The 25,917-nt window shown below is 47.7% G+C and overlaps 1 protein-coding gene across 1 annotated transcript in view; it reads right to left on the bottom strand.

Moving 5' to 3' along the window:
- Positions 1-25,917, bottom strand: part of BOD1L1 (biorientation of chromosomes in cell division 1 like 1) — a 51,396-nt gene that overhangs the window by 6,186 nt on the left and 19,293 nt on the right. Inside the window, exons 11-26 of the mRNA XM_029952354.1 lie at positions 19,330-25,321; positions 17,018-17,082; positions 15,978-16,062; positions 12,629-12,672; positions 10,917-10,977; positions 10,330-10,400; positions 9,401-9,473; positions 8,120-8,199; positions 6,599-6,683; positions 6,168-6,241; positions 4,954-5,029; positions 4,721-4,755; positions 3,667-3,712; positions 1,189-1,238; positions 1,007-1,091; positions 440-593 (exon numbers count right to left, since the gene is read on the bottom strand). Of these exons, the coding sequence (XP_029808214.1) occupies positions 440-593; positions 1,007-1,091; positions 1,189-1,238; positions 3,667-3,712; positions 4,721-4,755; positions 4,954-5,029; positions 6,168-6,241; positions 6,599-6,683; positions 8,120-8,199; positions 9,401-9,473; positions 10,330-10,400; positions 10,917-10,977; positions 12,629-12,672; positions 15,978-16,062; positions 17,018-17,082; positions 19,330-25,321 (7,076 nt within the window). The remainder of the gene's footprint in view (positions 1-439; positions 594-1,006; positions 1,092-1,188; positions 1,239-3,666; positions 3,713-4,720; positions 4,756-4,953; positions 5,030-6,167; positions 6,242-6,598; positions 6,684-8,119; positions 8,200-9,400; positions 9,474-10,329; positions 10,401-10,916; positions 10,978-12,628; positions 12,673-15,977; positions 16,063-17,017; positions 17,083-19,329; positions 25,322-25,917) is intronic.

Raw genomic sequence — 25,917 nt, 5'->3', positions numbered from 1 at the left:
ACATGAAGCAAGTTATGTTAGGAAAAATGGGGGCATCCAATGGTGACAATTTCACATGACTGACCCATCCGTGACACTGGCACCTTGCGCCTCGCCACAGCGACAGGTGTGCCGCCTTGTCTCTCTGGAGCTGAGCCAGCTGCCCGCGGGGGCTGCGTGTGCACCTGCCTCCCCCACCGGCCCAGCGTGGGGTCCGGGACACCTCCTGACGCACAGCACGTGTCTGTACAGGAACAGAATGGGTTCCACCGAACAGGCCTTTAGACCCCGGCGGAGACTGATGTGAAGGTGGAGGACCGGCAGCGTCCGAGGCCCGAGAGCCCGTGCTCTCCGCTGAGGGTACACCGGAAGGACACGGCCTACGCTGCCGCACGAGGGAGTTGGGAAAGAGAACCCCGTGAAAACCCGATCTGATGGGGAAGCCGGCCGCCCCCATTACCTCTGGGCCTCTGATCTGGTGGCGGACCTCGTGGTGGCTCCGGGGGGCTCCTCCTCGTCCTCGTCCTCCTCCTCCTCCTCAGACTCCTGGTCTCTCTTGTCCTCAGTGGCTTCAGACACTGATTTCTGGCGTTTCCTTTCTGGCTCTGAAGACTCTGCTCGGACAGAAGGGGAACACCTGGACTGTGCAATTCCCCAAGACACTTCCAAAGGAGAGTCACGGCGCTGGGAGCCCAGGAGATTAGGGACTTGGAGGCACAAGAAGTGGTTTTCCATTTCCTTTTGTTTCAGCACTTGCGACTCACAAATGTTTAACTTAATCTCAAACACATTTGGGATAGTTTACTTAGGCGGTTCACAGCCAGCACGCACGAAAAATTCACATGTACTCAGGAAAGCATCTGGGATGTACCAGTTCTGACATGGGATTAGAGCCATTTCACACATATTTATGTAATATTAATACGAGCTGTGCCCCTCTGGGTTTTCCCTCATCCAGAGAAAAACTCTTAAAAAGGTGACTGGGAAATGGTAAGACGCCGCAATTAAGAACGTGCCAGAAACATACCAGCATCGTCTGACAGGGTGAGCGAGCGCTTGGGCTTTCTTCCTCTCCGACGCACACTCGCTACTGCTTTTTCTTCACCGTCGTCCTAGAAACAAGGACGTTAAAGTTGAAAGGGTGGTTAACTGACCATTTACTAAGTTTATTCCTAAAGGACGTAACTTGATGAGAAAATTAACACTTACATGGCTTATACTTCTTTCTTGTGGGGCACTGGTTTCTTTATTGGACTCATCTTTAAGAAAAGGAAAATCTGTGCATTAACACTTTATTGGTGTAAACTCCATTTTCAACAGTTGGGCTTGTCTCTGATGTACTAGTGCTGAGTAATTAATTACATAAATTATCATGGTCTTGTATCAGGCAAGTGGACTTCGAGTCAGAAGACCCAGGGGAATGAGCGCATGTCAAGACCTCCAGGTTTGTGCTTCAGACCTGTCAGAAATCACCTGCACAATCTGGGAAAATTATTTAATTCCTCAAGCCTCAGTTTTTCATCTGTAAGGTAAGGACCTGGCTTAGCCCACCCTTTCAGCTCAAATGCTCTGAATCCAGAAAAGGAGGAGGCAAGGGGAGCCCTTGAGACACACCAGGAGCTGCACGTCAGGGTGACAGACCTCACAGAGACCTCAGTGGAGCCCATCCCCATTTCACAGATAGGAAAAACAAGGCTCAGATAACTCGATGTGAGTTATTTGTTCGGAGTCACATAGCAAGTGGCATGCTAGCTGGAACGCTCCGACTGTAAACAGTTCTATCGCAGCAATGAGAAAAGCGCCTATGACCACCCTCCTACACTGTTGATGGGAATGTAAACTGGTGCAGATGCTCTGGAAAACAGTGTGGAGGTTCCTCAAAAAACTATCCATAGAACTCCCTTATGACCCAGCAATAGCCCTGCTAGGGATTTACCCAGGGGATACAGAAGTGCTGATGCATAAGGGCACATGTACCCCAATGTTCATAGCAGCACTGTCAACAATAGCCAAATCATGGAAGGAGCCTAAATGTCCATCACCTGATGAATGGATCAAGAAGATGTGGTATATATACACAATGGAGTACTACATGGCAATGAGAAAGAATGAAATATGGCCATTTGGAGCAACGTGGATGGACCTCGAGGGTGCCATGCTAAGAGAAATAAGTCAGGCGGAGAAGGACAGATACCATATGTTTGCACTCATAGGTCTAACAGGAGAAACTTAACAGAGGACCATGGGGAGGGGAAGGGGGGAAAAGAGGGAGAGGGAGGGAGGCAAATCATGAGAGACCCTTGAATACTGAAAACAAACTGAGGGCTGAAGGGGGGGGAGGGGGAGGGGGAGGGGAGTGATGGTCATGGAGGAGGGCACTTGTGGGGAAGAGCACTGGGTGTTATATGGAAACCAACTGGACAATAAACTATTAATAAAAAAAGAAAAGCGTCTATTAGAAGCCTATTTTAGGTTGCATTCCCGTTCTTCACATACGTGCTTCCTGTGGATGTTACGGTTTTCTGACGCTGTATCTGGTGAGAAGGATGCAGGTTCATTTAAGGCGCTGTTTGAAGTTACTAACATTATGGGCGTGCTCGCTAGACACTCGGTGAGGACCGTGAGGTCGCCCCTGCGTGCCCACTGAGGTAGACGCAAGAGTCACGTCAAGAAGGCTGCCTTACCCGCCGTCGTCACCCAGACTCAGAAAACCGCTGCCCAACCACTGATCACACACCTCAACTTAAGAGTCTCTATTTGGAGGGCATTCAAGTTATCAAGGTTTCTTGTATGGATTCAAAATATAAAAATATGAATAAAAACTGGCTAAAAACCAAACATAAGCACAAGTTCCCTTTGCAAAAAAAAAAAAAAAAAAATCAGCCAAACTGAATTTTCCAAGAGACAAGAGAAACTGAAATTTGATCACGAGATCACATACCATTAAATGAGAAAAAGGTTCCAAATCACATATTTGTGGTACCTTGCTGAGAATACGTACTTTCCTGATCTAACCAGCTATTTATTTGACCCAAAACAGCGGTCATGTTCAACTTTTTCCTATGCCAGTCCTTTAAAGCCCACCAAGAGGTCTTGTTGCTTTTAATACAGCACAAAATTGTAAACCATGAAATTACTACATACACATGGTAAGAATTCTGGAACATGTAGGTAACAAAACACGGAACGTTCCCATTATCCCACCACCCCGAGCCAATCACTGTCAACATTCTGGGGTATTTTGTCCTCGGAATGAGGACAAGAGTAACGGGAATAGTTTTATCTCTTGCACTCTGGCTCTATGAGCTACACAGGATGCTTTCAACCCTCTGTGAAAACAACAGAATCCTGAGTACATTCCCGTCCTGCTGGCAGGAGTGCCCAGCCCCAGCCCGATCCTCGTCTTCCTGAAACGTATCCAGTACATTATGGTTTGGACACGGCAGAGTCGCCCCTATTTTACTTTTTGTTGCCTTCACCCTCCTTTCTGGAGGCTTCCTAAAGAAGCCTAAAACCAACAAGGGCTCAGGTCACAAGAAAGGCCAATACCAAGAGTCTCCTGACGGCTGTGAGGACAACTGCCGAAACCCACTTCGTTGAGAAACAAGGAACTCTACAACCACCCCACACGGGCGGCCGCCTCCGCCCCTTGCCTAGGTCACACGCAGAGCAACACTCGGGGCATACCTGCTGGTGTGGGTTTGGGTTTGCTGCCAGGCGGAGACGGTTCTGCCTAAATTTAAACAAAGAAAAAACTGAAGTCAGCAGTCAGTCGTCACCACAAAGGAAGTCATTATGTAAGGAAGGCTCAGGATGGCGACTATGTAGGCAGAATCTGCGGAACACGAATCTCGAGAACATGGATGCTAGGCTTGGGCACACATGGCCCCTCCCCAGGACTAGGGCTGCCCCCAGCCGCGTCCCGGCCACTCTGCTGCTACGCTGCGCGAGGAGCACGGGAGGGGACGTGGCGGCACGGCCCACTGTGATCATTCCCCAACTCTGGCAAATGCGTTCACGCACGGCTCTGCGGTCTGCCTTCTCCTAATAACCCTGCTGAGAGAAGCATTGCAGGGAATATCAGTTCGGTACAGCCACAGAAATGCGAGTCTCGGAGGGCCGCCTGACTAGCCCAGTGCACATTCTGGCAGTCCGTGGCAGAGGGGAGACTCGAGTCCCGTTTGCTTTTGTTCGGACACCGGACCTTGGTCTGGCCTTCTAATAATGCTCTCTTTGAAACTCATGCAATGAAGTCTTGACGCAGTGACTTGGTTGACTATACACTTTAGCGCCAAACACAGAGAAAAGATAAAGTGTCGCTGAGGATTTTCCTGCGCTAAAATCAGTGTACATTTTACTATGAAAGGAACTCCATAGCGAGTAGTGACGGGTGAGACACCAGTGGAGGCTTCCACAAAGAAGTCATTATCTAAAAATCGTATGAAAGAACTGCTTTCTATATTTTAATCAAGAATGGCAAGAAGGTAAGTCCCTATGTAATTTTTACACAACCAAACTCCCTTGTGAGGATGGGGTCAGACTGAAGAACAGTATGTTTATGTAAAGATACTGGTAACTGAAATGCTATGTAAATGGCTATCCAGTATTTTACTCAAGAAATTCTTTTAATGCTTTTCAAATATTTAAGAAAGAAAGTGGTTCAAAACACGAATCCTGCAGTGTACACTACCCAGGCCCGGAGCAAATGCTCCCAGATTTCTCACGCGCTGCCATTACTCACAGTGACAACACCAGGATCCGTTTTGCAATCTTCTTCTAAAAAATAAAAAATAAAAGTTTCACTTAGAAAATCAGTTTAAAAATGTCTTTTTTTTTTCTTAAACTCTATGCCTGACCTGGGGCTCAAACTCACGACCCTGAGATCAAGAATCACACCTTCTGAGAACTGAGCCAACCAGGCCCCTCTGAAAACGTCTTTCACGTGAACTGAAAACACACGAAATAAATACCTACTTGTTTTTAATGCTGTTTCGATGGGGTATTTACGGGGTCTTCCTCTTTTCCTTTTAATAATTACTGGCTGATCTTCCTAAGGGAGAGAAAGGAAACAAAGAAAGAGCAATACAATTTTTTTGTTGTTGTCTCCAAATGAGACTTCGAGTTCTCTCCTAAGAGGTCTCAGATCCCAGCTCTGTCACTTAAAAACAAGGCCTGCCCAGGGCTCCACCCAGGTCCTGCATTGCGTCACCCTGTAACCACAGGGAGCCGTACTAACTCATGGAGTCGGGAGGGTTAGGTGACGCGGAAATGGAACCGAGGGCTCAGTGTTGGCTTTTTCTTCTGCATTTACACGCGGATTCAGTCCTAGTCACTTGTGACCAAACGTTACCCCTTATACAAAGTAAAGGAGGCCACTGATCCTCTCATACACAAGTATGAGAAAATAAAACTATTTAAGGGGTGCCTGGGTGGCTCAGTCGGTTAAGCCTCCGGCTTCGGCTTAGGTCAGATCTCATGTTCGTGGGTTCGAGCCCCGCGTCAGGCTCTGTGCTAACAGCCAGCTCAGAGCCTGGAGCCTACTTCAGATTCTGTGTCTCCTTCTCTCTCTGCCCCTCCCCCTCTCATGCTCTATCTCTCTCTGTATCAAAAATAAATAAAACATTAAAAAAAAACTATTTAAAAGTTGTATCAAGTCAGGCGGACTTGGTCACAGTCATCTGGATGTGGCTGGTGTACAGGTCGTTTCCCTTGATTTATGGGCCTGTCTCAGGCCAGTGGGTTTCTGCCTGGCCCCCTCCCGGGCTCTGCACACCCCTAGGGGACAGGGGTAGGGGGAGAGGCTGGAGGTCGGCCTGCTTTCCCGAAAGTGGGTCCCGTTCAGCACTTGCTGCGGGCCTCCTGCCGTTTCATCCTGTCCAGACTCTAGGACTCGGCAACCCTGCTCTCTGACCTAAAGACTGAGGTACAGCCCTGGGCAGAGCCTATGTGGTTGTGACAGAAATAGGTCTCTTACAAACCTCGGATGAAATGAGGTGAAAATAAAGGGAGCGAGACTAACCCCAACGACACCGATAACATGATGCACGGCGTGAGACCACGGCCACTGCACTAAACAAACTGAACGACTTCAAGAGCACTTGACAACTTCCAGTAATCGCCTTTAATGCACTTTATTTCTCAGCAGCACTCGTGTATCTGTGCAAGAAGATACGAAGGACACTCCTTACCTCCGGAGATTTCACCGTGTCGTAGTCGTTCTGCTCTGTCTTTTCTCCAGTAGCTTCCCCGCTGCTGTATTCGTCTGCAGGGAGAGCACAGCTCAGGTCACTGCTGGGACCCCAGGCGGCCGCGTCGCCACCACACCTGTCCACGCGGCCGACGCGGTCCTGGTCACCTATGCACGCACACGCCGTCCTCAGGCCTGCGCCGCCCGAGTTAGCACGCCGGGGTCTGGCTAACTGATAAGCGTAATTTGGGCAGAGTTAAGATCCAAATCCCAAACGACCCCCGAGTCCTGCGACTATGAAGTGCGAGTGCACCCCGTTCTCTGGGAGGTCAGCTGCAGCGCTGGCCAGCGAAGCCTGGGGACAGGGACGCCGGCACTCGGAAGGATTAGTCTCTTCTCACAAGAATGTACCGGAGTCCGTGTGCTACTCACCTTTTTCATCCACGGCCCGGGAGGCAGTGCTGGCTGTCTTGGAGCTCATTTTAGAGAATTCTTCCAGATCTCCTGAGTTATCCTCCTATGGAGAAGGTGAACCAGACAAGAAGCTTCTTCACCCTGCCTCCGCTTGTCCTTCCCACGGTTTTCCTTTCTATTTCAAAAAATACTTCCCAGGAGTTTTTTTAGAAGTTTGTTGCAGAATTTTTAAAAAAAGAAACGGCTTTTGCTGCTAAGCAGGCTACACAGAAAGATACAAATTCAAAGACAGAACCACATGAGATAAAGCTGGACTCCAGCAACAAGGCCATTCTTCCCACACCTACCCCCTCCCCGCCCAGCCGTAGAGAAATCAAATTGCTCTTCCTCATCCTGGGTTTTGTCTTTTTGAGAGAAACTCCAGCGAAGAACTGATAGGAATTTGGAACAGATTTCGTTTCTTTGTTGGGAGGTGGGGGAGGGGTTGGCGGGTGGGGAGGGATAAAGGGGAAAGTGCCTAAGAGGATCTGGGGGGATCCGGCTTGGCTGACTTAGAGCAATAATCTCAGAACATATGAGTCACTCACCCTTAAGGGCAAAGAAGTTTTGAGCAAGACATAAATTAAAATATAAAAGTAGAATTCCATCTTACAACGTAGGAAATATTATCCGTATGGGAATTTTTAGTGAAAATGGTTGCTATCTTTGATGTAAACATTGTAAAACTTACACGAAATTGAAGGGAAAATAAAAAGATACCCCTTCAAGCTGCATCTCTCCAAATCTAGGTGTCCTGTGTCTCAGGACTCTTGCTCTGGTCAGGGCAGGGGGAACGATGGGGTTAAAATCTCCTTTCTTCCTCTCACCACGACCAATTGAAATTCATGACGTTACACGACTCCCTCTTTGGTTGTTAAAATTCTGCCACTACTTTTTATTTAGTTCATCAGTCACTGGCAGAAAAGGGAGACTCTGAACCGGTTTTACTCGGCTAGAATTCAAGTGCCTGTGTTGATATAAGCAGACTTAAATACTTATGGAACAAGGTGGAAAAAATGAATTAGGCAAAGAGAGAACAGAGAGATGGAACTAGTCTAGAAGAGACAGTGAACAGTACTGAGTCTCAGAGACGGAAGCGTGCCCACGAAAAGGTATCTGCCAGGAAGTGTAGAAATGGGGCCTAGAAAACAGGGGCAGAAATACAAATTTGTGAGCCACCTCCCTGAGTCATAAGGTAAGAATATGACCATGTGACCAAAAGGCAGTGGGTGAGGTCAATCCTTGGATGACTTCTATTTTAAGGCCAGTAAGTACAGTGAAAGGCAGAATATTTACATTTTAAAATACTCTTACAGCTTAAAATGATAAAGTGCAATATTTTTTTTTGTAGGATCCTAAAAAATATACCTTCTATGATAAAGTGACTATAAGAGGTACATAACGTAAAAAGGATATGAAAATGGAAAAGAGTATCATAAGTATTCACAGTGATGTGATGAGGTTACCCCCAAACTGAAAATTAGTATGTGGAAAAAATACCTTCGTATCTTGTGGCTCAGTTTCAGAACACTGCCTGTGTGCTGTTTCTATTCTGGAATCTAGGACATCTGGATTTTCATCTGTAAATCAGTTTGGACAGAATCACAAAGGAATAAAAGCTAAATGAAAAATGAAATGCATAGTTCTATTTTAAGACAGTTTAAGAATTCTTTTCTAGTCTTGTGATACACTGAAGCCAAAAGTTATTCTAAATGTATTTATGTCCTATGACTTGAGCACTGAACATGGACGGCGGCCCTGGTAAAACCAAAAAAGTAAAATACAAAAGATAAAATAAAAAAATCCACAAACGCTCTGATGACACCAATAAGGCAGCAGGCTCCACGGAAAGGGCTTAGGACACACGGAGTTCCCAGAGACATTCAGTGTCCCAGCTGAGCGACCACTTGGAGGTGTAGCTTAGGGATGAAGACCACAGGCTTGGGAATTAGATTTCCTTGGTGGGAATAAAGTCATAACCTCACCTTAATTTCTTCCTTTACAAAATGGTGAAAATGCCTAACTCACACAGTTATTATGAACGTATATAAAATAACATGAATGGTGCCTAAAATATGAACTCAAGAATTAAAAAATAGTTTCATGCTCCTAACCAAAAAAGGAATTATTTATCCATTTAATAAATATTTACGCATCTCTATTTTGTGTCAACTGTCAGAGTCTCTGTACAAGCCAGTATGGTAGCCATTAGCTACACGTGGCTGTTGAAATTTAAATTAAAATCAAATGAAGTTAGAAATCCAGTCTTTTGTTCACACTGACGGCATTTAATTGCTCAATAGCCACATGTGGCTGGTGGCTGCCGCAGGAGACAAAACAAATACAGGCCATGTCCGCCCCTGCGAGGAGCTCTGCTGGACGGCACTGTCACAGGCCACAGGAAAGTCAACAGTTCGATGCCCAGAAGGCGCCATGCTAAGCTTCACTGACACACTTCACTAGCTCTGCGGGGCATCTGCTTAAGAGATAAAATAAGGAGCCTGGTGGCCCCTGGCAGGGCCCAGGCACAGGTTACAGACGGACCCTGGGTTTGCGTGAGTCCCAGCAGTTGGGTCTTCTGCAGGTAAGAATGTAGTTTCTAGATCAAGTCCAGAGAAATCCTGGAGGCGCCACGCCAGTCAGGACACAAACCGGACAAGAGTTGTAAAGTAAGTTATTATTACCCTCAAAAGTTTTCTAGGACGCTTGCCCAATGTTTTGGATGTAAAGTAATATGATCTTCAGAGATGTCTAAAAGAGGAACATATATATTCTAAATACCCAGTTCGTCTTCTGAAGAGGGGTAATGCTTCTTTCTTTTTCTTTTAGGCATCTGCCTTTCCTCCTCTTCAGCCTGGAATTAAGAATGACTGTATTAAAGGCAATAGAATGTGGAACCAAATCTAATGAAATGACAGCACATTATATTAGTTTCTAGCCTTTGAAATAAATTTTCACACAATTTGTTTTAAATCTAGAATAGCATTTTTGGCATCTAGATTTGGATGAGACCTATTTTGTGAGCCTGAGTCTTTTTTCTTTTTTTTTGAATGTAAATCCACACAAAACACCTAAATCTGTTTCCAGTTAGATACTGTACTCCAACAATTCTAAAATCGATTTATTTATTTACTTATTTATTTAAATGTTTTTTTTTTTTTTTTTTTTTTTGAGAGAGAGAAAGAGAGAGAGAGAGAGACAGCATGAGCAGGGGAGGGTCACAGAGAGGGAGACACAGAATCTGAAGCAGGCTCCAGGCTCTGAGCTGTCAGCACAGAGCCCGATGCGGGGCTCGAACTCATGAACCGTGAGATCATGAGCTGAAGTGAAGTTGGATGCTTAGCCAACTGAGCCACCCAGGCGCCCCTAAAATATGTTCTTAAAGACATATTCCTCCTTTTACCGTTTGTGAAGCCCAGCTATGTCTCACAATCAATGTCATGTCATAAATTATTTGGTAAGGTTCCTCGCTCTCAGTGGCCCAGCAAAGAGCCGAGGAAAGGCAGAGTATGAAATAACACTTAACTGTCCTGAGCGTACAACGTGGACACAGCCCAGTAATTACCTACATAACACAAGAGCATAAACAGATGAAAGGAATGTGGAGATTCATTTAGTTTTTAATACAAAGAAGTAAAGCCTTCCTCTGTGCACGGGTGACCACACTATGTACAAAACATGAAATACTTGAGTTTCTTATGAAAACTCACCTCTTTAGGATTTGCTTCCACACTGTGATCTCCTAAGGCTTCTGTGCTGTCTTTTCTGCCATTGGATATCTCTGATTTATAAACACAAAAACGAAAAAAAGGTTAAAAATTATTCATTCCAATACTTACTTTAGGGGTGTGCATGGCAGGGGGAAGAACACTTCATAAATCCTTATGACATGGACGGGGTCCTCACAGGACACCCCTGATCTACCCTGCCTGTCTGAAGTAAACACAGGTACTTAGCACAAGTACTTAGACCTTCTACTACTGTACGAACCACGGGGGACTATGCATTTTGTATGCCCGCTGGATTAAGTCCACTGTGAGGTTACTGGCAAACTTCTAGAAGCTATTTATGGCAAGGCACCACTCACTTACCAGCCAGGGGGCCTTGGATAGGCACTGGACCTCTCTGGGCCTCAGTTTCCTCAGCTACCTAAGTTATGGTGCTAACGCCCAAGAAACGATATGACTTAGAGCAAATCTGTGAAGTCGCTAGCATAGGGCCCGACAGCCAGGAGGCCCTCGACAAACGGTAACTACAATTAATATTAACGTCAATAGTATGAGATTCATTAACTTACCTTCTTTTTTAGGAGATTCGCCATGAATTTCTTCATTTGTTCTGGAGCCTGAATTTTTGACCTAAACATACCATAGAGAAGGTTATTTACGGATAATCTCACCAGAGCCTTAAAGGCAGAAAAAACAAGTAAGGAAGGCAATGGGCGTAATCTGGCTGTTTGCAGGGCTGCTGAAATGGACTAGAATACATGCTCAAATTTCACCCGGGAAAGAAAAAGATTAAAAAACTAAATTTCACCCAGAGACCTAAGATCACACAGCGCTTCTGAAGAAGTTTTGGTTTAACAAATTATCGTCCCACTGTGTTTACTCTCCTGGTCTTTAAAATGGTAAAAGTGTAAGAAGGAAGAAAACTTTTCTGAATTCTATGAATTCTTCTCCCATCCAATGGTCCCTCGTGATTTTTTTCCCCCTTTATTTAAAAATGCTGAAGGATTCTGTCATTCTGTCTCTCTGGCAAATCTTTTTGTTTAAATCTTTTAAACATTTACTCATTTTTTGAGAGACAGAAAGACACAGTGTGAATGGGTGAAGGACAGAGAGAGAGAGGGAGACACAGAATCCGAAGCAGGCTCCAGGCTCTGAGCTGTCAGCAAGCACAGAGCCCGATGCGGGGCTCAAACTCATGAACTGTGAGATCATGACCTGAGCTGGTTGGCCACTTAACCGACTGAGCTACCCAGGCGCCCCTCTGTCTGGCAAATCTGGTCAATTGTGCTTTTGTGTTTTTAACTGAGGAAAGTCTTAGAATACCCTACAATATTCTAAATCCTAGCTACAGAATTTCCTGAATATTTGGAAAGGACAGTGATGCCCTGTCTGGGGAAGGGTAGCTGCCGGGGGGCCTCAGGAACACCAGGCCGGGTGGAGGCTCCACATTAGGAATCCTTCTGGAGGAAAAATCTGAAACAAACCTAGTGGGCTTTTCTCTTCCTTCTCACTCAGTTGACTGTGTGGGAGTTTCTAGCTATGATACGGGAGGTTTCAAAGGGGTGAAGATAGCCCTCTGGTATCTGCTGGTACAGGGCTCCCCCAGTTCTCTGGGGCACTGAAAAGAATGGGTCTCTTTGCAACTTGCAAGCATTTTACAAAATGTTCTCTCCTTGGAAGATACGAGGTCCCTTGTGTGTTAAGAAAGACATAGAATTTCTTTCCAGCACAGAAGGGACAGGACAGCCACGCCTGGGAAAGAATATGTATGAGTGGCAATTACAGGTTAGTGCCTTCAGGAAAGCTTTCCTGAAACATAAAATGACCTTTGGTTTTCAGTTTTGTCTATAGCACCGGGATTATTTCAGACGCTGCAATCCGATGATCAAACTCTCTATAATTCATAAAAAACAGAAAGTTCATAGTTCTTTGAAGGATTTCATTAGTAATTAGCCGGTGAGCTTCCTAGTCTGAGGTATCTAGGACTTCTTCAGTTGTCTTAAATGCTTCAAGACGCTGGTCTAGGGAGTCACTAGTATGCGGAGATGCTGAACTCAGCGTGACCCTTTTCTTCTGAGGAACACACCTACGCCGCACGACATCAGCGGACACAGTTGAACGCTGGCCTGAGAGTGTCAGTCGGTGTGATGCTCTCGAGTGGAGGACACACTGCCTCCCGTCTCCTAAACGACGCACAAGGCCACCTTCCTGCGAGACGCCCCTATCCGTTTGCTCCAACACCGAACCCCACAACAAACCCCGAACCCCGACGGTGACTTACGTTATGTGACTCATTCGCCGCGAAAGGCTCCCCCTGCCGTTCGGCTGTTCAAAAACAAAAATGAGAAACAAGGTAACCGAATGTGGTTTCTGAACCACAGGGAAACAGATTTAGGATTTTTTATGGCAGAGCAGGCCCATGAACTATGAACTTGTGAACTGTAAGAATCCGACCAATTGTTTTCTATGCTTCGTGGCCGCCATTATACCAGAAGAACAACAGAAACCATTGCTGCCTGCATTTTTCTAATGATGGCAGCGGTCCCTTAAGTCACTGTCGCTATTTAGCTATGTTGGTAATCTGAAGCTTAGAAGGCAGACCTTTGCTTAACTGTTCAGCAGCAAAGTGACACTGGTTCATTTAAAAATAATGTCATCAAGTGAAAAGTTAAATTCCCTCCCTTCAAACAGCGATGGTCTATTTATATTCTCTGGAGGCTTGAAGTTCAAGGTCTACTGTTTCTACTCAACAATGACAGAACACACATTTGTCTTTTAAACAACTTCCTTTTACGTAAGTAGATCTCTTATTGAATCGTACCTAAACACAGTGAAGTCATCTGGGTTATACTGTGGGAACAAAAGACTTCAGAATCCAAAAACGTTACCTTCTTGACAATTAACAAGTGGATGTTCATTATTTGTGCTCTGACACATACAGACCCATTTTAGCTAATAAGTCTCGGTTTTGGATATATTCGTCATTGTTTGTAACATGTCATCAGTTTTTAACACGTCAGCATGAATGGCTTCTCCGGTCTTGGGGTGATTCCTGAGGGCTATTTGATACTGCTGCTTATACGGCTCTTGAGATCACATACTCCGGAGGCTGTCCCTTCAGATGGTTTTGCCTTAGAGGGTCCCTGTCCCGACCACCCTGGCCAGTCCTGGGTGAGGATCCACACACACGACTCCTTACACACCGTCCTCCTCTTTGCCTCGCGCATCTACTGCGCATGTGCTCATCCTTCGACATTTGGCTCCAAATTAGGGGGAGTGACAAGCGCTTATGGAAATTTAAACCTTATATATTCTCTGACCCTTCAATTCTCTTTCATGGAACTACTTGGGGGAAACACAGAACTCCATGCATATGAAAGTTCATTGCAGCTTTATTTATAATAGTAAAAACCATAAAAACTGGAGACCACTGAAGATCTAACAAATGGGAAAATGCGCTACAGACTACTTTCAGCTGTTAAAACAAATGAAGTCAATCTGTATACACTAACACCGAGTTAGAAAAGAAATCACAGAACATTATAAATACTATGATTTCATTTGTGTTTAAATATAGAATTGTCTCTAAGGTGGGTATCATGAAATGCGGGAAACGTTACTATGCACACCTATGTATCTTACGTTCTCTAATTAAAGGGGGGAGAGAGAGTGGTTCTGCTTAAACCCAGGCCCTCCGCCGCAAGGCCCCCCAGCAGAGCTAGCCCCATCGGTCATGCACGTATCTTACACAGAGAGCCTTCCTCACGGGCAGTTCCTTCTGCAAACTCCCTGAGCACGGGAACCACATTCTCCGCCCCCATTTCCCTGGTCTTCACAAGGAACCCCGCTTACTCATGTTTGACGGGGGAAGAATTCGAGCCCGTTCTCCAAGAACACGGACTGTGGTCTGGGACACCATGTGTTTCCAGAGACACCAACTCTCCTCTTACCCCAGGAACAGAGCACTGGACTCACGTTGAGTCAACCAGCAAATCACACTCATCTGGTCACAGTAACTAGTTTAGGGTGGACAACGGTACCGAAACTGAAATCAGAGTGAGTCTCAGGATTTCGGCCAGGAATGACAGGACCAAAATACTTTGCATGAGGCTCACAAATGAGAAAGCAACTACGTCTGCTGGGCACTGAGGGAAAGGTAAGAGATTGGGTCTTTGCAAGATGGGTCCTTGGGGACCTCATCATGCTCTCGGATCATGCTCTGCCTGAGTTTTGCAGTTTTGTGAATGCTGTGGACTGGATGTTTGAGTCCCCCCAAAAGTCATATACTGAAACTCCAGCCTCCAATGTGACAGTATTTGGAGGAGGGGCCTCTGGGAAGTTTAAATATCATGAAGGTGGACTTGGACCTCCAGCCTCCAGAACCATGAAAAATAACTATGTGTTGCTTCAGCACTCAGTCTATGGAATTGTGTTCTAACAGCTGAACTGCCCAAGACAGTGAGTGAATACATTCCCTATAAACATTTGGAGGGTTTTCTGTTACTTGCAACCAAAGTCGTCTTGACCATTCTACTTATATGGACATTTCAACATTTAAAAACAAAAATAGAACTGACTTAAATTTGGTAACATATTCTCAGTTCCCTAGTATCTTTCTCCCTAGTTGATGTGCAGATCAGAAGAGATGGTACAACAATGATTAGAATACAAACCAGAAACAATTGTCCATTCTCACAGTTCTCACATCTAGTTCCCTAACCCAGTGATTCTCAAAGTGTGGTCCGAGGACCCCTAGGACTCCCGAGATCCTCCATTACGGGGTCCCCAAGGCCCAAACTGCTGTCAACACACTAAGATGTTACTTATTAAATTCATGAGCCCATGATGGAGTTTTCTAGAGGCGAAGTAGTGTTCCCAGAATTATCTGAAAATGCGACTAAAATCCAACCATTTAAGTGTGATGCTGGGTTTTCTTCATGCACTTCAACCAAGACAACTTTAGCAATAAACCGAATAAAGAAACAGCCTCGAGTAGCCGACTCCTTTCTATTAGCCCAGAGTTGCAAAAATGCAAAACAACTCACTTTTTTTTACTACGTTTTTGTTGTTTTGGAAAATTTGCTATTTTTCATGAAAAAAATGTTACGCTTAACCTATAGTGAGTTAATGATATTAATTCAGTTTTAGTATCTTATTTGATAAATGCCAACAGGAACAGTCCACATAACAGGTTCTCTGGGATCCTCAATAATGTTTAACAGTGTCAAGGGGTCCCAAGGCCAGAGTCCAAGGGTAAACAGGCAGGGCTTTGAACGGGTGCACGGGGTGTAGACTGGCCTTTCGAAAGGAGCTGCGGCGACGTCTCCCGTGGCGGGCAGGGGCGCGGAGCCCCGTTCTGCGGGAAGAGCAAGAGTTTGCTCCAAAGCAATTGGCCTTCTTGCACACTTACTTGGAAATGAGAGATTGAAACGATCACGTCACAGAAAACCAACAACTGATGAGCAAGAGTATAGGCTAAAAATGAAATTGGAAAGAATTCTCTCCAACCTGTGTTAAACCGTGAGAGAGTTTTACTATCATGATTCAGCTGTGGATATTTAGCTGCAACAGAGAGTCAAGTCGCAGGCCAGGGAAACACTAACACGCATAAACGACGTAAAGGAGCTTACCTGCCCCACCGGGCTCGCTCCCACACAGGCTCTCTGGTGCTGCTGGGACTTCGTGGTTTTTCTCTTCCCCGGATGGTACGAGTGTCTACAAATTCCAAAGCACCATAAAAAGTAAGTTAACTGAGGTTTTGACAACAGGTAGGCAAACTAACCTCAAGTGAACGAGAACACCTTGCACCTTGTAACAATATAAAGACTGCCTTCAAGTCTGTGCAGAATTGAAAATAAATACATGCTACACTTTAAACACAGAAATCAATGTCATCTCCTATTTAATCCGTCGACGGTTGTCCCGTTGCTTTAAATGTAAAACCCCACCTTAATACGACACCAAGACCCCCCCCCCCCCCCCCCCCCCCCCCCCCCCCCCCCCCCCCCCCCCCCCCCCCCCCCCCCCCCCCCCCCCCCCCCCCCCCCCCCCCCCCCCGATCACGGTCCCTCCCCGGTCAGGCCTACATTTCTGCACCACTGTGGGGCCTGGGACTCACGACTGCCCTCCTGCTCCATGTCCAGAACACGCCTCCTGGCCCACAAGCCTCTTTTCCATTCCGCGCCCCTCTGGCAAACCTCTCCTCTGGTAAACCCCTCAGCTGTCTTATTTGCAAGCCCCCCTGCCTGGGCACCCACTGCTCCTGCTGGTAAGTTGAGCCTCCACTGAGCTGTGCACAGTTCCCGTGTTTACTGCTACCTTGTCTCACACACCCGGAGGGTGCCGTGAGATCAGGCTGCAGAGGGAGCGTGGAGATTCAAGTCAGAGCTTGGAAATGGGATGTGCAGGAACCGGCAAGGGATTAAATGTAGGGTGATGCACAGAGACTGCGGGTGACTCCCGGCGTCTGGTTTGAGAATGTGGAACTGAGGATAGCACTGTGGATTGAGACTATTCCCTTTCCTTGCAGGGGACATGACGGCAACAGTATGTGAGCATCCGAAGGGCAGTGGGGATGGGAGCCAGTGGTGCTGCAGGAGGCACACGTCCACGCGGGCTGAGACAGCACTTGCACCACGTACAGCTCAGGGTAACCGAGCTGTCAGCATACCTCAGTTGTCGGGTCGCCTTCCGGTGCCCGTCCTCCCGAAACACTCGACGGAGACTCTTCAGTGCCTAAACACATTCAAACCGTTAAACAAGTTTTAAGAATTTGCTTGTAAAAAACCAAGGCGAGTCAAAAGGTAGCAGAACGCTGTGCCCTAGCCTGCCATGACTCCTTGTCTGTTTTATTTTGCCGTCAGTAGAAAACAACAAAAGGAATATGTATGAAAAATCTTGGATGACAGGCAGGAGTCGTTTATGGAGTCTGGGGGTGAAACTTTCTTGCTGTTAAGATGGCTGCCCAGAAAGAATAACAGAAGATTATTTCTGGAGACATGATATTTCCAAATATTTTTCTCCAGTGTTCTGCATCACATTTGGGCCTAAAAGAAAACATTCCGGGCCCCGGAGATATGTTCTCAACAAAGAAAATGTTTATGAACAGACTCACAGTACTTGCTTCCCCCTGACACAGCAGAGTCGAAAATAAAGTTAGTCTGTGCTGCAGACAAAAGAAAATGGCATTTTCTCTGGTGGAGACTCAATCCTATCACTGTGGTGATGCTGACTTTCTCTCGCCCTTGTCCCTCTGTGACTGTGGCCTCTGATTCTCCGCCCGCCCCCCCCACCCCCCCGCCACCGCAGAAGCCTCCAAAGAAAACCCTTCCTTTCTCTAAGAAGCTGCAGGATTTTGCTTGCTAAAACCTCTTCTATTTCTTTTTAAACATTTATTCATTTTTGACAGACAGAGTGCAAGTGGGGAGGGGCAGAGAGGGAGATACAGAATCCGAAGCAGGCTTCAGGCTCTGAGCTGTCAGCACAGAGCCTGACGTGGGGCTTGAACCCATGAACCCTGAGATCACGACCTGAGCCAAAGTCAGACATTCAACCAACTGAGCCACCCAGGTGCCTCTAACCTCTTCTACTTTTGCTCCTTCAGGGAAACAAAGGAGGAGAGAAAGGAGTAACAGGCCTGTAGCCATGGTTAACAGATAAAAATGTGCAGAACACCCAAGTTACCCAGGCTACATGCAGTGGAAAAATTTCAAGTTCCTTATCTTGAACCTTGGAACACTTAATGCCCCCTATCTTAAATCCCTGTAATGAACGGAGCTCAACCTATTGGCCTCAGCTTCCCGAGGCTGTATTTCATGACATCTAAGGGCTATTCCAGTTTAAAAGTCCATGACAGGGGTGCCTGGGTGGCTCAGTTGGTTAAGCATCTGACTTCGGCTCAGGTCATGATCTCGCTGCTCGTGGGTTCCAGCACTGCGTCGGGCTCTGTTCCAGTTTCTGTGTCTCCCTCTCTCTCTGCCCCTGCCTCACTCACACTCTGTCTCTCAGAGATGAATAAATGTTAAAAATAAATAAATAAAAGTCCAGGACCCTACAATTTATACAAAGAAAGAGGGCAAAGTCCTTGAGTCCCTCAAGCGCAGCCCATGATGTCCCTTTGAGTTCTCACAGCGTCTCACACCTGCCGTCAGTGTCACTGCCTACTTAAAACACAAGGCTGGATTCACAGCTGCTCCCCATTTTGACGACTCTGCATCTCCGAAGGCCGGCACAGTGGTAGCTGGCACAGAGTGTCCCCAGCTGAATGGCACAGGGAATGACTGAGCCTAAAGGTTACCCCTTTGAAAGTTACCAAGTATCTCTACCAAGATCAACTCTCTGAAATCTGTCAGGAGGGAACACATTTCTTCTGTCTTTCAAATTTCAATCCAGAAGCTCATTTTATCTGAACATAAAACTCAGTTAAAAAATCCAGTGCTCCCCGGATTACAAGTAGCCAGCCAGACTGAACAGACACCCAGCGCATCTACAGGACTTTCAATGAGAGCTGAATGGTGTTTGTTTTTGCGCTGTTATTCCCATTTTACAAAAGGAAAACTAAAGGTCAGAAGTAATTTTTTTCTAAAGGGCCCTAAGTACCATGCAACTTACTGAAACTCTCTGGACCTATTTCCTCATCTGTAAAATGAGGGTGATAACAAACTTCTCATTTCACAGGGCTTTGTAAGGGAGTACTCATTTTGACGGACAAGAAACCCGAGGCTTAAAGGTGGAGTGACCTGCAGCAGTCATGCAGGTGACACACGGGTGGCTGGCTTCCCTTCCTGTGTCTGCTCGCCTGGCACAGAAGTGGGTCGAAGGTTTTAGGTTTTGAAGCCCATGTTTCCAAGCTCAACCTTCCCATTTGAGAAGTTCTTTTTTGATGTTCTAGAACCAAGATCACCTTTTGGAAGATGGTTCTAAACATACCCTACGTGCAGTCGCCTTTGTAAAATGCTAGAATGTGCCATCGGGGAGTCTCACCTGCATCGTGCAAACTTCCTTCAGGAGCGAGTATGGGGTCTCTTGGCTCCTGGAATGACTTCCTCATGCCATTACCATCTCCTGCCTGTTCCGTCAACCCGTGGACTGTCCTTCTGCCATTGTGGTCACTTGTCACGGGCAAGTCCTGATCGTATTCTGGAGTCGACAGAGCCACACCACAGGCAGCTGGAACAACCAGTACGTGGGAAGGACCAGTTTCTGATTGTTGGCCGTTAACACGTTCGGTGGCAGTGGTTTTCATGGGGTCTGTGGGTACACAGAGCCCAGGAGAGGGCAGCCGCACTGCAGCGTCTCCCATAGGTGGGGTGCCCTCAGCTCTCTCGGCACCCGGACTCACTGCTGGCAAGTGGTGACTCCCCGGGGAGGGGTCCTCATCTGTCCACCCGGCCGTCCGCTCCTGTCCACTCTGATCCTCGGGTGGGCCCGCTTCCCTCTGCTCGCCCCTCCCTGCCCAGCAGGTGTGATGCACCTCCACGGATGCCCCAGGGCCCCCCTGTGACCTCTGAACGGGGCCTGGCCACGTGCCCCTCTCTGTCGCATTGACAAGGTGCGAAGAGCACTCGCTCTGTCCCATCACTGCTGGTGGCACCTTGTGGGGACCATCCTCGGGGCCCATGGCTCTGGACCCTGCTAGGGACATGGGGTGTGGAGAGCTGTTGGCAGCCATCAGGCTGGGCATCGGGGCCTTGCCCTTGGTCTTCCCAGTGGCTGACGGATCATCTCTTCCGTCAGCCACACTGGTGGTCAGCTGGCTCTCCTCGTGCCTTTCAAGGCCCATGGGCGCCGGCGCGCACTCGGCCGTGCTGGTGGAGATGATGGCCGCGTCACTTGAGTCCTCTGTCCTCGGGGCGGTGGACTGCTCGTCGTCCTGCAGGCCAGTGCCCCTCATGACTGCCTCGCGGCCCTCGGAGGTGCTAGTGGAAATCATGGCAGCGTCGCTGATCTCCTCTGCTCGCATGGCTGAGGGGTGGCCTTCCTCCCGAGGGGCAGCGCTGGACACGGGGCCCTCGCAGTCCTCCCCCGAGCTGGTGGAGATGATGGCACTGCTGTCCTTTTCCTCCAGGGCGGGGGCAGGCCGCGCGTCGGCCACGGAGGCCTCGCACCCCTCCGCGATGCTGGTGGAGATGAGCGCGCACTCGTCCTTCTCCTCCTTGCTGGTCGAGGCGAGGGGGCTTTCAGCCTGCGCGGGCGCACTGGGCATGGGCACCTCGAAGTCGTTGGTGCTTGCCAAGCTGGCACCTTGTGCGCTTTCCTTTGCCGTGACTGTCGGCGGCTGACTTTCAGCGCACGTGAGGGTTGTCACGCTGGAAATAGGCACCTCGAACTCTTCGCCTATGCTCGTGGAAATCATGGCACACTCATCTTTGTCCTGGTTCCCCACAGCAGCCAGCAGGCTCTCCTCTGACACTGCACTGGGCATGGGGGCCTCGAATTCTTCCATGTTTAGGCCAGCGCCCTGCATGCCTTCCCCAGCTCTCAGCTTGTGCGGATGACCCTCCTGTGCATCTGCAGCCATGCTTAGCTGGGGCGTGTCATCGTTTGTTGTGCTGGTGGAGATCAGCAAGCCTTTGCCTGCACTTTTGCTCCCCGCGACACAAGCTTGGTTGGCAACAGCGTCACTGGCTGTAGTGGCCATGAGGCCGTCACATTCTTCGTTTTCCACAGAGGTGATGACGCCTTCATCTTCCTTCCCACCAGGCGACATGCGCCCGGCTTCACACTGTGGGACTGCACCCGACCCGAGTACCTCGTAACTGCCCCCCACCAAGCCAGTGGAAGTAGTGGTATCGTCCACTTTTTCTTTTCTGGCGAGCGGACTGTCACGCTGATCTGAGGCTGCGCTGGTCATGGGAGCCTCGCGACCTTCGGGGACTGGTGCTTTGTCAGCCTTTCCGGAAGCTGCACTGGTTACGCTGCTTTCTACGATCCCTTTGGCGCTGGAGCAGATCTCCGGCTCCTTCGTGCCCTTCTCCGCGCCGCTCATGCTGTCGACGCTGCTCTCGGTGGCATTGGTGATGGCGGCTCCAGCCTCGGCTCCCACGCGCCCTGCCGCAGTACCCACCTGACTGTCCCCTTCTTCGGCACTTCCGCAAACAGATACCCCTTCACCTTCCTCCTCTGCGCCAGTGCAAGTGGACGCATGCCCAATTTCATTCCCCCGCCCCGTGCTGGTCACCACGCCTTCCCCTTCCTCATCCTCCTCTTTGGCACCAGTGCTGGTTACAACGCCTTCGTCATCGCACGGGCCAGTGGCGACCAGTGGCACGTTAGTGCCTTCCTTGGCTACCGTGCTGTCCATTGCACTCTCTCCATTTTCTTCTGATTCAGAACTCAGAGCAAAGCCCTCGCTGCCCTCCTCTGAGCCTGTGCAGCTAGCTGGCCCCTCTCCCTCTTCTTCTGTTATCCCTGTGCTGGTGACAGCGCTTTCACCTTCCGCGCCGTCATTCACAGAAGCGTCTCCTTCCTGGGGGGCACTGGTTCCTGGTGGCACGTCGTCACCCACCAGGGCTGCTGCTGCACCTGTTACCACGCGCTCCTCTGGTTGCTCTGCACCCGTGACGGAGCACATAACAAAGGCAATGCCGCTCCTTTCCTCGCCAGTGCATGTCACAGTCCCCTCGGTTTCTTTTTTGGGGTCCGTCCTTGTCACATTTCCCTGGAACCCATCCACCTCCTCACTGCTTAAGGAGCCCTCCCTTATTTCTGTCCCAGCACTTGTCACCGCGCCATCGCTTTCGACCTCACTGATGAAGGCGACAGTCCTTTCTGCCATTTCCAAGTCAGTACGTGAAGAACCGTCACACTTCTCTTCAGAGCCGGCGCTGGTGACGGCATCATCTTTCTCTTCTGTCACCCCACTATTGACACCATCTTCAACTGTGACTGCATGAGCGGTCACGGGGTCTGCTGCCCTTTCTTCGGATTCAGCTGTGGCACACTCTCCGCTCTCTCCCTCCTTGGTGCTTGTGAGGAAAGTTTCACTTTCGGCAAATCCTTCTGTGACCACGCCTCCACCCTCTTCGGCTGCCGCAAAGACAGTGCATTCGCTGGCTTCCACCCCAACGTGAAGAGGATTGTTCCCAGAGCAGGCTCCTGCTACGAAGCCTTCGTCTGCCTCAATGCTCAAGCAGGGAACAGCCACCTCGCCCTCTCCTGCTTCCGAGGAGGTGGTGGTAGCATCCCCCGCCTTGACAGTAATAGAGGGGATGCCTTCGTCCTTCCCTGCAGAACTAGTGGCAAAAGAAGACTTTTCGGCCCTGCCAGACCCGGCTGTCACATCCTCAGGGTTTCCGCTCCGTTGCTCCAGAACTGAGGTGGCACTGCAGCCAGCGCTGGTGTCGGCCTCACTGTTCTCAGTCCTTCTGTCAACGCCAGCTGCTGTGTTTTCTATTTCACCGGGGCCGCTACTACTGTTGAGCACAACCGTCTCGGCAGCTTTTTCTGTCCTCAGGCCGACCACCAGGTCAACAGTGACACCGTGCTTTTTGCCATTTTCCAGCATGGCTCTCGTTGTCTGCTTTGGACTGGGATCTATGCTTAAGTCACTTTCTTTCCTGGCCATGTCCAGTAAGCCATCTTCTTGGTTAACGGTCTCATTTTCCATCTTCAGGTCTGTTCCCTTGCTGCCAATAGGCACGTTTACTCTTCCCTTACTGTGCAGCACAGCAGGCTGGTAACCTTCTGGAATGTGTCTTTTGCTTTCCATGCTAGCTTTTGCTGGTGTATCTACTGTGGAAACTGCTCCACTTTCTTTACTGTCACTTGTCCTAAGGACTTCTGATTCGCTAGCAGTCAAACTTGGGTTAGGAATACCAGAGTGCTCTGCAAGTGAGGTGCTGGCGGGGCCGCCTTCTAAAGCAGTCCTCTGGTCCCCCAAAGGACTTACGTTGTCTGAATCAGGGGACTGTTTTGGAGGCACGACAGCTACAGAAGTCAAGGATGGTGAAGGATCTAGATTTGGGGAATGTTCACGCCCAGCATCTCCTTGAGCAGTATGTTCTTGAGAGGGTCTGGTTGTATTTTTCAAATTCTTTTGTGCCCTATCATTTTCTGACAGGGCTCGAGGGAACAGTCTAGGACTAGTTTCAGAGTCTATGTTCATTTCATGAGTTCCCTGGTGAATGGGCTCTTTCTCCCCAGGGTTCAGTTTGGACACAGCACTTTGGATATGTACTTTCTTGGTCAGAGTGCTTTTATGGTCAGCGTGCTTTTCAGAATTACTAACAACTCCTGTTCCACGTCCTGATTTATAGGCCGGAGCTGCAGATTTTGAATCTGCTGTGGAAGTTCTTAATTCATCCTTCAGAACCGGGACTGTGGTTTTTTGTTTCATGACATTTTCGGAATCAAGGTCTTGCTGAGAACTAGTACTGCTGTTGTCTTGAGTTTTAGATGCTTCAGACACATTTTCAATGGCTGGCTCAGAATCAATTTCCATCGGCTCTTGTTCAGGCATTAATGTGGTGTCACCACTCTTTTTTGGTCTCTGAATGGAGGAACTACTGGTGGTGCCCAAGGTGTTTGTTGATCTTTCGTCTCCTTTGGTCATTTCTTGGGATAAGCTTCCTCTTCGGTTTTCACACAACTTTCTACTCAATTTCTTTTCTATAACCGAACTATTCCCTCTGGCCTTTTCATGATTGCTGTCAACTTCTTTACCATCCTTGTCATCTGATTTATTTTCTTCCTTTTTTCTTACTTCCTTACTATGCTTTAAGCTTCTGCTTTTGTGCCCATCCGATAACTTCCTCTCAGGTCTGGAGGGGCCTGAATCTTTTTCAGCCTTATATTTCTCCTTTGCTAATGGTAACTTGGTTCTGTGACTAGAAGAATCCTTCTGTACGCCGTGTGAAGAAGCGACACTGTCTGATACAGCTTCGCTGCCAGTTTCCTCAGGTTTGTCTTCAACTTTAGACTTCCGCTGTCTGTCTGGGTTGATCTCTTCCATGCTCTTCTCCTTATCTGGTTTTGGAGTGGTCACCTGTTTTGTGACATTTTCTTGTAACTCCGTTTCAACTACTTTTAACTGTTTGCCTTGACTTTTTGGTTTCGACTTTAACAGAAGCTTCTCTTCCAGGAAGCTCTTTGTTCTTCGCTTCTCCTTGTGAACCACGTCTTCCGGTTTTGAACTGCTGTCTGCGTTAGTTGAGTCCATATCACACTTGTCCTCTGAATAACTTTCACTTCTTCTCTGTAATGGGATTCCGTGTTGCTTGGAACTCAGAGACTCTTTCTGAATTTTAGAATCGCTGGATCTCCTTGATTTGTGTTCTGCCTTAGTTTTTTCGGCTGACACATGTCTCTCTTTTTTGTTGGTTTCTTTACGAACATTCTCATCTGTTTTTATGATATATTCAGAAACTGGCTTTCCATCTTTGCCTAAAATTGATAACTTCCTTTCATTCTTATGTTTACTTTTTCGTTCAGTTTTCTCATCTGAAGACAGTTTTGTTTGTTGACTTTGCTTTTGAGCATTTTCATCCACTTTTAAGCTTTTCTCAGAAGAGTGAAGCTCCGTCTCATCACTTGTTTTATGCAGACCGTCACCTTTATACTTATGCTTTGTAGATGATTTGTCTTCTGACAGAGTCTTCTCTTTTTCAGGCTTCTCCTTTGAGGATTTTGCCTCCTTCTTAGGTAGGCTCTTCACATGTGGTGTTTCAGAATCATCTTTCTTTAGATGCTTTTCATTTTTAAGTGTACTTTTCTGTTTCTGGGGCTCTTCAGTGCCCATTTCCGACCGTTCCACCTGTCTTTTCCCATCTCTTGCATCAGCCTCTTCCTGGGCCCCCTCCTCCACAACGGGGGTAGATGTGCGTCTCCTGTGCTCTCTCTCTACCTTGGACTCATTTTTGTTTTCATCGGCTGAATGCAAAGACTCAGAAAGTCTCCGGGCAGGTTTACTTGGTTCGCTTTTTATGTGAACATGCTTCAGGTCCTTTGAAGAAGACACTTTTTCCTTTTCAACATGCTGTAAGAAAATAAAAGATAAAATATGAGCAACTCGAACTTCACGTTTCGGTACCCCAGATATGCTGAGTGCTGTCCCGTGTTACATGTCACTTAATCTCACCAGCAGCCTGTGGTAGGTACTGGTGACCTCACTTGATGCATCAGGAAACTGAAGCTCACCATGACTCAAGAAGCTTCTCCCTAGGCAATGACTTCAGATGATCTCATTTGCAGTGTAGGGATCTTCCCATCGCACCACAGACATCTGTGCAGAGACTAGCTATTTCTCCTGAGACCTGTCCCTGCATTTGGGGGGGCCTTTAACTCCAAACTGTTAAAGCTCACTAATACCCAGTAGCCACTAATAAATATAAGCTGCACGAATGACAGTCCGATGTTCTTTTTAGTCCCAAAACATAATACCTGATGACGAAGATAATTCAAAATTTCTATATATAAATAAAGGTTTCCTGCATTGTAATTTAGGAGCCTGAATTATTTATGGAAACCTCATGAATTCAGGCTCCTTAAAGGACATTCTACTTAGGAAGTTTCAACTGCACACAGTATCTGTAACAATGGCTGTATCACATATGAAGTACATGTTTATATATG

This window comes from Suricata suricatta, chromosome 1, assembly GCF_006229205.1.
Source record: "Suricata suricatta isolate VVHF042 chromosome 1, meerkat_22Aug2017_6uvM2_HiC, whole genome shotgun sequence".
In the NCBI taxonomy this organism is placed as follows: Eukaryota; Metazoa; Chordata; class Mammalia; order Carnivora; family Herpestidae; genus Suricata; species Suricata suricatta.
The sequence above is the reverse complement of the archived record's forward strand: the minus strand, read 5'-3'. Positions and strand labels throughout refer to the sequence as shown.